A 12060-nucleotide genomic window follows, 5' to 3' on the forward strand; every position below is an offset into this window, starting at 1 on the left:
TTCTGGTGATTTAATTGATAGTTCTACTTTGTCCAATTTTCCAACTTCCTGTTGACAAACTGGAGGCCAGTGTTTTATTGTTACGTAAGAGAACTCACCCTCCATGGTTCTTTCAGATGTGCAGTGTAATTCACTTTCTCTGTTTGAATTGAACTAACTAAAGGGGAAATTCACTAGTTTTAAACATGAGGTTCACCTTAGTCGCTGTACTGAGTAGGCTGTTAAGAAGATGTATAAAAAGTGTTTATGCTCGGAACCTTGATGATATTTTAAGATGAAACATTTGAAGCATGAGCTATAATATGGATAATAATAAAGTAATAATTAAAGTAATAGTTAAGCTTTTTGGCTTACATTTCTTTCTTCTGTCTGTCCCGAGTTGCACAGCTTTAGAATATTTAATCACATAAATACTTCTTTAAGCCTTCTAAATATCATATATAAATAATTTAAATTCCACTATCACAAAAAGGCTGTTTGCTCTTTCAGTGGTTAGTCCATTGTCCTTTGTAACTGTTTTGTATTGAAACTGTGGCAGACAGAGCCAAACTCAGTCTGTGCTGTCAGCGCTGTGGAAATGTCCTTGTAAAATGACTTTAGCAGCTTGCTAAAAAAGCCTTCTTAATTTGATTTTGTGTGTTTAGACCCTACCACCATGGTGGAGCTGTGGAGGGAGTCACCCCAGGGCTTGGTCAAAGAGGGGGATAGTGTGGAGCTGCGTTGCCAGGGTGATGGCAACCCCCCTCCACCCTTCATTTTCAACAGAGAACAAGTAAGAATAGAAGGTCTTTTCTCACCCTAAAAGTCCCCAAGAGAGAATGGGTGACATGCAGGAGACATGTAGGGAATGTTTTTGATATGCAGAGCTCACAGGGCCCCATGTAGACATGAGTGTGCAGGGTCTGCGAAGCCTCTGTCAGCCCTGACCCTGCAGATCCATGCTGGGGTCTGAGAACGGAGGCCACACTGACAGGGCTCATGGGGAGGACTCATTTCCATGTTAGACACACATCCATTGTATGTGTAGACAATAGAAAAACTTTGCTGACTTCCATTTCAGCATTATTTAATTGGGCAGTCAAACATTGTGTTTTTTTCAACTATGATTAAGGAGGTAGACTCATATTTTCTGCCAAAGACAGTGAAGCAAAACTGGGTTTTTGTTATGATACAATAGTTTCCTCATTCACAAAATTTATTACTGACATCTGGAGTCAGAATGACAATGCTACTGCTTTTTCCATACAAAGCCTGTAATGCTTATTACTGACCAGAAAACACAGTTCTGAAAGTGGGAGTAGAAATTTTGCCGCTATAAATCCAACTCACTATAGCTGTGCCCATTCAGATTCACAGTGCATAGTGCAATATAGGCTACATTTTGTGTGCCTTATCCTTACATTCAAATACTTTAGGTTAAGATATTGAGACTAAATGTATAGTTTCCGAATTTAATTTCCCTAATAGAGTCTGTTGGGAATTGCAGCTGCATTGTTTAGCCAGATTATGAGTCAGTAATGCAACCATGGCTCAAACATGGTGATTTTGTTTCTTTATACTCTGACACTAAGTATCAGATACAATGTGCAACATTAAAACTGTTGAGATCAAGTAAGTTTAGGAAAACTTATTATTAAAAACTTATTATTTTTACACTACCTGTTTAGATTGTTGTTGTTAGGCAGTAACATTACACAACATGGGTTATGATTACAACTTTGATTAATTTTGTGCAGGACCAGGATGTGGACTTGGAGAGCAGTGGTGATGTGTTGATCCTGTCACCGGTGTCACGAAAAGACACCGGAATCTATCAGTGTCGCACTCTGGACTCTGACAAATACACAGAGGTCAAAGGAGAAATGCTGCTCACTGTGCACTGTGAGGAATAGTCTCACACACACACACACACACACACACACACAAACACACAGAAAAACAAATATGCAAACAATACATATATAATTCTTAAATTTAGAACAAGCTCAGAGACAGTAATAACAAAGGAAGTGCATGGTTACATTTACATTTAGACATTTTGAAGACGCTTATATTCAAAGCGACATTCAAGTGAGGTCCAAGGCAAGCAAAAATCTAAGTCAAGGAGAAAACATCAAAGCAAGTCCTATCAGAAAAGTGTTTACTTATCATGAGTTTTTTGAATATTGGGAGAGAGTTTGCTGAGCGTGCAGAGTTTGGTAGCTCATTCCACTATTGTAGGATCATTGAACTGATGCCTTCTGTGCGGTGCTGGGACAAGAGGGATGGATTGTAGACCTGAATGAGGGAGTTGAGGTAAGCAGGAGCTGTTGAGTTGATCACCCTGTAGGCAAGAGACAGAGCTTTGAACCGTATGCGGGCAGCTACAGGAAGTCAGTGTAGAGATCATAGGAAGCCAGTGTAGATCTCATCCAAGCAGAGATGCAGAGAGACAGGCAGAAATGCGTGATGAGACAGTGGAGTCAGTGGGTGAAAAGGACAGAAAGAGCTAGTTATCAGCGTATTAGTGATTGGAAGGGCCATGTGAGTGGATGATAGAAACCAGGGATGTAGTGTAGACGGAAAAAAGAAGAGGACCAAAAATATAACCCAGTGGCACACAAGTAGACAGGCTATGACAGTTAGAAACAAGCCCCTTCCAGGTTACCTTGTCCCGATAGGTAAGACCAAAGCCAGGCTAGAGCTGATCCAGAGATGCCCAAGTCAGAGAGTGTGGACAAGAGCATCTTATGGTTCACAGTGTCAAAGGCTGCAGATACGTTGAGTAGGATTGAGACAGAAGACTGACCTGCAGCTTTTGCAGCTCGATGAGATTCCACGACAGTCAGGAGTTTTGTTTCTGTGGAGTGACCCCTCTTGAAGCCAGACTGGTTGACATTGAGGAAGTTGTTCTTGGAAAGAAGGTCTGAGTTGATTGAAGACTGCTCGTTCCATTGTCTTGGCCAGCAGAGGAAGAAGAGAGACAGGTCGGTAATTCTCCAAAAGGGAGGGGTCAAGAGAAGGCTTCTTGAGCAGTGGGGTAATCTGGGCCTGTTTGAATGAGGTCGGAAAAGTGCCTGTTGTGAGAGATGTGTTAATGATTCGTGTAATAGCTGGCATTAGTGCGGGTGCAGCTTCTTAAAGGAGAGTGGAAGGGATTGGATCCAGAGAGCAGGTGGTCGGATGGTTAGAGAGGAGGGTCGATACGTCGTCCTTAGTAAGAGTTGAAAATGCAGTGTTGGAAGAAGTTAACAGGATGTCATTATCTGGAGAAGAGAACTGTGGGCTGATGGCTGCCGCCTTATTAGTAAAGAGGCTGGCAAAGTCTTCGGCAGTGAGAGAGGTAGATGGTGGAGGTAAGGAGACAATTGATTTGAAGCTTAGTAAGTTTTGCAACTGTTGTCAAAGCCAGGCTAGGTTTTTCCCTCTACTTCCATCCTTTATGGTAAGCAATGGTAAAAATGCAAAGACTCCAGCTCCATAGCCAACATTCATACTGATTTTCTTATATTAAAGAAAGTGATAAAACCATTGCTATAGCATTTGATTTAATTTTCTCCCAGCCTTGTAACACGGTTTTATGTTTTGTTGGTGTTTGTTATGTTCAGATTTGGACCCAGCTGTTGTGGTGCCAAAAGACTCAGAGGTGATGCTCAAAGGGGAAGATCTGACTGCAACCTGCAATGCCCTGTCCTCTCTGAAAGCACACACTGTCTGGTACAAGGTATGTAGACAGTAGACTTAGGCAAAGAGACTGGATTAAAAATCTTGGAACAGCAGCATAATGAATATGTTTAGATGATCTGAAAGCTAATAAATACCTGCATTAGTCCATCCTCAGTTGTGTGTGTGTTTTTTGTTTACATCAATGTAGGATGGGAAGCAGGTAGGCAGGGGAAACACACTGCACCTGCAGGACGCCACCTATGGAACAACAGGAGAATACATATGTGAGGTCACTGTTCCCTCCTTGCCGGCCCTGCACACCAGTGGCTCTGTTCACATCATTGTACAAGGTCAGTCATCCCACACGTCTCCCTAGCTCCTGACTTTCCAGATATTATGTATTTTCTGGGGTCTTCTGCATTAAACTCAGCTGAAGTGACAATAAAATTTCCAATTTGTGCACAAAAAGTGAGGACAAAGCCAGAATATTGCACAAATGTTTTGTCCAAAACCTTTGGATGTGATAAATGCTGAAGGGAAATTAATAGAATTTGTTGCCTGTATAATTACCTGTATCATTACATAATCTGCACTGCAGATGTTTCAAATAGCAACTTTAAATACAGGTAAGTTGTATTTTGTTTGTGTTTCCTGCTTCTGTATGTGGACGTTTTAATTGCATAATTCTTATGGCCATTAATGACTCCTCTTGCTACGTTATTGCTTTCTTCTCAAAGAAGATTGCCCTGAGAGCTCTAATACAACACCTGTGCTAGTTCATATAGCTCTTAGACAGGTGACTTAAAACTTGTTTGAAGAACGAGGATGTTGAAATAAAACACAAGGGATATGATTGCATTAGAGTTAGAAAAAGGTGGACTAAACCCTTTCAAGTCACTGGAGAGCTTTTAATGTGAACCATCTGTGCAGGAAACGGTGAATTCCGCTGACAGCTCAGCATTAAAGGAAAACTTCACAAATTTTCAATTGTGGTTGGCCAAAAATAAGTCAGGTTGTATATATGAATGAATAGACACCCAGATCCCTCCATATTTTCTATACAGAGAACTCCCCATTCATTCCCCTGCATCTACCCACCAGGACTGGCGGATTGACGTGGGCTTATACTACAAATAGTCCTTTCTAGGTTTCGCTGTCCCTGCTCCAAGGAACAGTCAGGTTGAGAAAGAGAGGTGGAGCCAACCCACTCGCAGCTCAACCGATCTCTCTGCTATATTTTCCTCGCAATGAGTTTACAACACCTGGGGACGGGGGGTCACTCCTAAATTAGAGTCAGAGCACACAACAAGGAACCAACAGACTACACAAAAACAATTATTAACGACATAAGTGCTAAGACAACATATAATATGGGCTTGGGGAACCTAGAGAATGCTAAATGCAGGATTGAGGGGAGCAAGAAACTAAGGAGGCGGTGTGAATAAGAAAAACTGATTGCAACAGTGTTGAGAAAACAGGGGAACAGAATACACATACAAGGGGAGAGACCTTGGAAAACATACAGCAAACTGCCGGGCAAATATTAATAAAACTGAAGAGTGTGGGCAAAACCATCAATCTGGAGCAGTAATAATAAACCAAAAAGGCACATACAAGAATTACCGGGTTAAGATAACAAAGATAGAATAACGGGTGCACACGTACAAGGACCGAATCAGAAATGAAAAACAGTAAACCAAAAATACACAAGAGTAGAGATGAATCAGAAACGGGAATAACAAAGAACCAAACTCTGCGAATATACAGACGCCAGTAGGCCGGAATAATAATGTAAACAGATATATACAGTAGATGTAAACAGATCACCAAAACTAGCTTTAAACAGAGGTCAAAGGTTAAGGATGAACACATAACCAAACTTTGAATAACCCAATACTTAACAAAGACCAACAGTTGGAGATAAACAAAGACAAAACCCCAGACCAAAAAGTGAGTCCACAAAGACAAGTCAGGTAGAGCAGAGCAGGTCGGAGTTCAAACTGGAAAACAGAGTTAATCTGGCCGAGGACTGTGGAGAGATCCGGGTTTAAAATAAGCAAGGGATCAGGTAACAACAATCAGGGATGGTGATGAGTGGTGAAGTAGCTGAAATAAGTAGACAGGAAGAGGAATAGATGGATTACAAAATAAAAACTGGGAAACAGGAAGCAGGGAAAGAGTGAAAGGCAGAGATTGATGGGAAGAGACAGAGAAGGAGGGGCAGAGATTCTAACATTGGACTCTTTGGATGGACAGCCGTCGTATTTTACCAGCCTGTGTTGTGTAAACAATTGAATCAATCTCCATCTCCTAGGTCACACAGACGTTTGATGCAAAGGGGACAGACCAGCAGTTTTATTAGCTCTTAAAATCTATGTTAAAAGTGTACAATGCAATCCGACTGACTTCAAGAACATTCATATTTTTGCCCTTTGCTAATAAATGATCAAATTTAACTTTCACCTGAATAAGACGTTATATTACTGTGAATGTGCTCTAGTAAATTGGTTACATGTAACATGGATGGTGTGCACAGTATAAGTTAGGATGATCTGTTTCATATGTCCTCATTCAGATGTTCATTTTTCACTACACCATGACTGGTATCAAGAAGGACAATTATCAAGTAATGTGCAAAACAGTACAGGCCAAATGCTACAGGTCTCCAGTCTCCTTTTCTTTTAATTTGTTCTTTCTTTTTCATATTTAGTGTAGTATTTTAGTATAGTATAGTATCCATTTTGTTGTGTAAACCTTACGCTCTCTGATCATGCCGTTGGAAGGAGATGTATCCTTGTTTTTATCATCGCTGAACGTTTTTTGCTTCAAGCTGTGACCAGTGCACAAACGGTGTATGGAACAGCGGAAATAAGTAAGAAAGCGGCGAGTGCTTTCAGAACTGGTAAAAGACAACAGCCAAGCGAGGCTGAGAAGATTTAGGCCGCATCTCCCATCTCTGATTATGGGAAATGCGAAGTCAAAGACATGGCTGTAGGACAGTATGACCGACACATGCATCAGTATTGACGGCTTCATCGGAGGAAAAAGGAAAGAAGAATGGAGGGGGCCTTGTCGTATACATCAATAACAAGTGGTGTCATACTGGTCATGTCAATGTGAAAGAAAGAGACATCGAACTGTTGGGTTCTCACACGCCATATTGATCGGCGTCTATATTCCTCCCTCCGCCTCCACAGACCGTGCATGTGATGTCCTGCACCCGGTCACAACCAGACTCCAGAGCCTACGTCCTGATGCCCTTTTTATGCTCTCCGGTGACTTTAATCATGCAACCCTCTCCAAGACCCCCCACCCCCACCTTTACACAGAATGTGGATTGTCACACCAAAGGGGAGAAGACACTGGACCTCATGTACTCAAATCTTAAAAAGGCCTACAGGTCTTCTTCCCTTCCACCCATCGGCAGGTCTGACCGCAACTCGATCCACCTCCTACCTATGTACAATCCCCTGGTTCAAAGGCAGCCCCCCACCAACAAAACAGTAAAAATATCATCTGAGGTGGCCATAAATGCCCTGCAGGCTGCAGGGATGTTTTGAGGCCACAGATTGGAAAACACTCTGACAGGACTGACAGGCTGCATGACACATTACATCAACTGCTGTTGACATCTGTATACTAACAAAAACCCAAACAACAAGCCATGGACCTCCAAAGACAATCCTGAATGAGAAGAAGGCAGCGTTCAGGTCAGGTGATAGGGAAGAGCTGAGCGAGCATCACTGGATATAAATCCAGCAGCCAGAGGACAGAGGGGAGTGTGAATAGATTTGATCTGATAGATTCAATAGATTTGATGTGCCCCATACCCACCCTAAAGGAGTTTCATCACAGGTGCCCACATCTCGCCCCTGCATGACTTGGACACCACTCCTGTCTCTGCAGCAATATATAAGTATCTTAACAGAGCAGGTGAGGACAGAGCTATGCAGGCTTCACCCCACAAAGGCTGCAGGTTCTTAGTACCCCAGGGTACTAAGAGCCTGTGCCCCACAGCTATGTGGCATCCTTCAGAAAATCTAAAACATGAGCCTGCACCTGGAGAGGTTGCCTGTTGGATAGGAAACATCATGCCTGGTGGCCCACCCCAGTGTCCCCAATGACTACAGACCTGTGGCTCCTCCCACATCATGAAAGTGTTCGAGAGACTTGTCTTGGACTTCCTCCAGCTCCTAGGTGAAACCTTTTCTGGACCCCCTTCAGTTTGCTTATCAGTCTCGACTGGGGGCGTAGGATGCTTTCATCCACTACACCACATCTACGCCCACCTGAACAAGCCTGGGGGGTCTGTAATGGTTATGTTCTTTGACTTCTCCAGTGATTGTAACGCAATCCAGCCCGTCCTGCTAGGGGAGAAATTAAAGAGCATGTTCATTGAAACCCTTACAGTTGCCTGAATTTTTTACTGATCGACCACAGTATGTCCCTCTGCAGAACTGTTTGTCTGCAGCACAGGTGCTCCCCAAGGGACAGTTCTAATACCCTTTCCCTTCACCCTATATAATTCTAACTTCAGGTACAACTCCTGCCACCTTCAGAAGTTTTCTGATGACGCTGCAGTTATTGTATTCAGGGTGGAGATATCACGTTGTATCGATCAGTGGTGGACTGTTTTCGCTCATCTCCCGCTCAACATCAATAAAACAAAGGAACTGGTGGTGGACCTGGAAGTACTTTCGGAGTAGAAATACTTGGGTTTACACCTGGACAATAAACTGGACTGCAGCATCAATATAAAGGAAAACACAGAGCAGGCTGTATGTACTAAGGAGACTGAGGTCCTTTAACATCTGCATGTTGTGGCTGAGAGGAGAATGTTGTCCAAACCCCTCTCAATCATCGACAATCCCTCCCACTCACTTCACTACATGCTAGCTGCACAGAGGAGCACTTTCAGCCAGAGACTGATCACAGTCAAGTGCTCCACAGAACGCGACAGAAGATCCTTTCTCCCAGTGGCCATTAAACTTCAACTCACCGCTCTTCTGTAAAAAGGAGGGGGACTAAATGGTCAAAATGGACACATAGCATTGTTTTTATTTCATTTATTATTTTTATTTCAGTTATTTTTACTCCTCTAGCTAGGTTTTTTACTTATTGATCAGTAATTTGTACTTGTACTTGTTTATTGCATCGTTTGGTGGACGTTTTTTCCTTTCTTTTCTACCATTCATGTGAACAGCATCTGTAACAAGGCAACACAATTTCCCTATGGGATCAATGAAGTTGTTTGAATCTTGAAAATTACAATTTTTATTAGTGTTGTTTTTTCATATATAACTTTTCAATAGCTTAGTGGTGAATAGCTCTTCCTTTGAAGCAAGTTTGTAATAAATAGAAAAAGTAACGTTACTACGCGTAATTTCAAATTAACAATGTGTATGTGTGTATGTGTAAGTGTAAGATTAGGTAGCTAAGCTTTTTAGCTTGGTTTACTAAGAGACTAAACAACAGTGTTTTTCACACTTACCTGTGATTCTGGAGAGGGTGGGGGTCGGCTAAGAGATATTTAAGCGGTAAAATATCACTTTAAAGGAGAGTATATGACTTGAATTTAATAGTGAATGTCACTGGGTAAATAAGGAGGTAGTACCAAGTTTGTATTAACAGCAAATTGAAGCCGTAGTGGGCTGGCGACTAAAATATAATAAACTGTACTACACTTTAAAGAAATTCTTCAAAGGTGTTTGAGGGTTAAGAATTTCAATTTTGGTTAAGTTGAAGGCAAAGGGCTGAGGAAATGCTTTATGTCAGTCAGTGTGCTCACACAGCTTTAAGTGCAAATGTATGTGTGTGTGGGTGTGTCTAGGTGGTCCCCAGCTGATAGGAGAGGATCAGGAAGTGCAGCTGGAGGAGGCAATAGGCAGGATGGTGAACCTGAGTTGTGAAGCTCAGGGCTATCCACTGCCCAGCATCTCCTGGAACATCATCGGCACCCAGGTAACCAAGAAGACTCAAAACACAGCACTAACCTGCTTCACAGTAGGTTGCTGGATTAGAGGAGCTTTGTATTTTGTTTGTATTCATGCTGACAGCTGACCTGTAAACGGTGAGAGCAGTGTTTTTAATTGAAGCCGTTTCTCTTATGGTACAGTCAGACTTAAAACTTACCCTGACAGTTAAATCACAGATTTGGGGGCTGATTATAGTAACTGTAGATTGATTAATTAAGATGGTTCTGGGTTATTCTTGTACATAAATTGTTTTTCTATAGGTGCAGGAGCCATTTTTTATGTACTAAGCAAGAATACTAACTGAATTTGTAATGAAACACATAAGATCATTCATGTTCTTTGTATGTAATAATATGAATGAAAACAAAGGCAGTAAAAACAAACACTTAACACAGGGATTTCATAGTGTCTATTTAAAATAGACAAATATGCATGATGTTTGCTTTACCATACCCAGCCTGATGTAATGATAATTAGATTAGTGTTGAAGTAACATTTGTACTAGTACAGATTCAAACCTTTGCACACAACTGTAGTTATAACAACTGTGAAGACGTTTTGTATTTTGGGAGTATTCTCACTGATGTAGCTATATAATATACATCAACAAGGTGTATTTGTGTCTGTACAGAACTGGCAAGAGGTGGTAAGCAAGTCGAACGAGTACATGGCTCAGAGTGTGATGTCAGTAAAAGTCACCTCGGACATCAGAGCTCTTTGCAACGTTTCCAACGACATGGGCATTGAAGTCAAAGCTTTCAACATTAAAGCCAGTAAGAGCTTCTCTCTCACTTTCAATGTATGAGGGGATCATAATGTGGATGGATTGGATGGGGAGGGGTCTACATTCATGCATTTAAACAGTGCTAGTTGGGATATTGCTTTATTATTAAAAAAGGGGCCATTTAGTGATCGAACTATCAATCTTTATTCAGACAAGACAGAACCAGTTTTTAAAGAACAAAAATGCGACTGTGATTGTCCAATCTTTTGACTCTAGTGACTGTTGTAAGTGAATAGCCAACCCCACTTCTCACAGTGAACTTCCTAATAACATTTCTCATTAATTCCACTGCCTGGTTTATTACGTCTGACAGTGTCAGTCTCATGTTTAACTAAGCACTCAAGCCATGAGGGCAGCCTTACTAGATTGCTGTTAACACAGCACATCTGAGCTGAATGTATTAAGACTGACATAGTGGCTGCAACATACACACAGCTCATCTGCTTTGCTTTCTTAACTCTGCTGTAAAAAACAACAGTGCAGTTTGTTTAAACAACCAGTAGACACTGTAAAAGTCTGGGTTTTGAATTGTTGAATTGCTTTCATGTTATTAATTTTACATCATAAAACGTAAACAAAATAGCACAACCACAGTAATGGTTGTAGCAGCCTCCTTCTGTATTTTTTTCACCATATCTGAGTGTATGCATTTATGAATAACCAGTAAAATATTTTACACACAGCATTTGAGTAAATAAGGATGCCAACTATTTTGAATTGAAAGTCACAAAGCCCGTTTGAAAAGTTGCTGGTTTGGGCACTGTCAGGTTTTAATGATACAGGCAGTAGAGTTTGCCTTCTAACTCGGGACCAAATTGTGGCGGTTGCATAATAGGTGATCCAGTATGAGAAGCAGGGTGACCTACTGTGGTGATCATTAATTAGGGATTGAACTTTGAGCCAAAGTTCAAAGGCTCTGAGAACAAATTTTGTTAATCCTTTCATTATTGGGAGCAATGGAATCATGCAACATTCACTCAACATTAAAACAATTTTCAGGTCATAGATTGTGTTTTTCTCTAAGTTCTTTTCATAAAGATAATGTCTTTTACTAGCCTAAACTAGGATTTAGCAACAATTAAGGGAAAAATCACATGACACAAATGTTATTAGGTTATTGTCAATACAATCCCTCACTAGTGTGTCCTATGAGAGAGCCGTGCTCTTCTTTCTCCATGCTGATCATCAGTGCTACCACTAGTCCCTCTGTGGACTGATATCATATGAACATAATCATGTGAGCATCATCATTTCTAGCATAAACCATCTATGTAGAAGAAGGACAAAAAGCTGTCACTTGAACAGGTGGATAAAGTCAGTAATCGTCCCTTACACCTCCAGTATATATTACATTGTAATATTACATTGAGTGTAATTACTGAAGTGACTGGGATACTGTGTGTGTGTGTGTGTCTGTGTGTGTGTTTGGTTAATAATGATGGACTTGGACAGCTGCCCACTCTAAGTGTTGTTTTTCTTCCTCACAGTTCCCAGGGTCACCACAACGACTCCCTTCTCTCCTGGTAAGAGTTTTGCCCTGACACCTCTTCTTGTCAGACACATCTTCCCCTTTTGCCCCCGTCTCTTCCAGCTCAAAGACTTTTTTCTTTCTCAGTGTTCACGCTTTAGTCTAAGTTCTGTGTGTGACAATGAAAG

General features: G+C 41.3%; 1 protein-coding gene across 2 annotated transcripts in view; it reads left to right on the forward strand.

The window, feature by feature from the left end:
* LOC137107819 (cell surface glycoprotein MUC18-like) overlaps positions 1–12060 on the forward strand; it is a 44977-nt gene that overhangs the window by 26980 nt on the left and 5937 nt on the right. For both annotated transcript variants that reach the window (XM_067491855.1, XM_067491856.1), the window contains exons 7-13: positions 645–772; positions 1737–1881; positions 3588–3703; positions 3854–3995; positions 9476–9606; positions 10252–10393; positions 11892–11927. In XM_067491855.1, coding sequence (XP_067347956.1) covers positions 645–772; positions 1737–1881; positions 3588–3703; positions 3854–3995; positions 9476–9606; positions 10252–10393; positions 11892–11927 — 840 coding nt within the window. The remainder of the gene's footprint in view (positions 1–644; positions 773–1736; positions 1882–3587; positions 3704–3853; positions 3996–9475; positions 9607–10251; positions 10394–11891; positions 11928–12060) is intronic.

The sequence above is a fragment of the Channa argus genome, chromosome 22, assembly GCF_033026475.1.
Source record: "Channa argus isolate prfri chromosome 22, Channa argus male v1.0, whole genome shotgun sequence".
In the NCBI taxonomy this organism is placed as follows: Eukaryota; Metazoa; Chordata; class Actinopteri; order Anabantiformes; family Channidae; genus Channa; species Channa argus.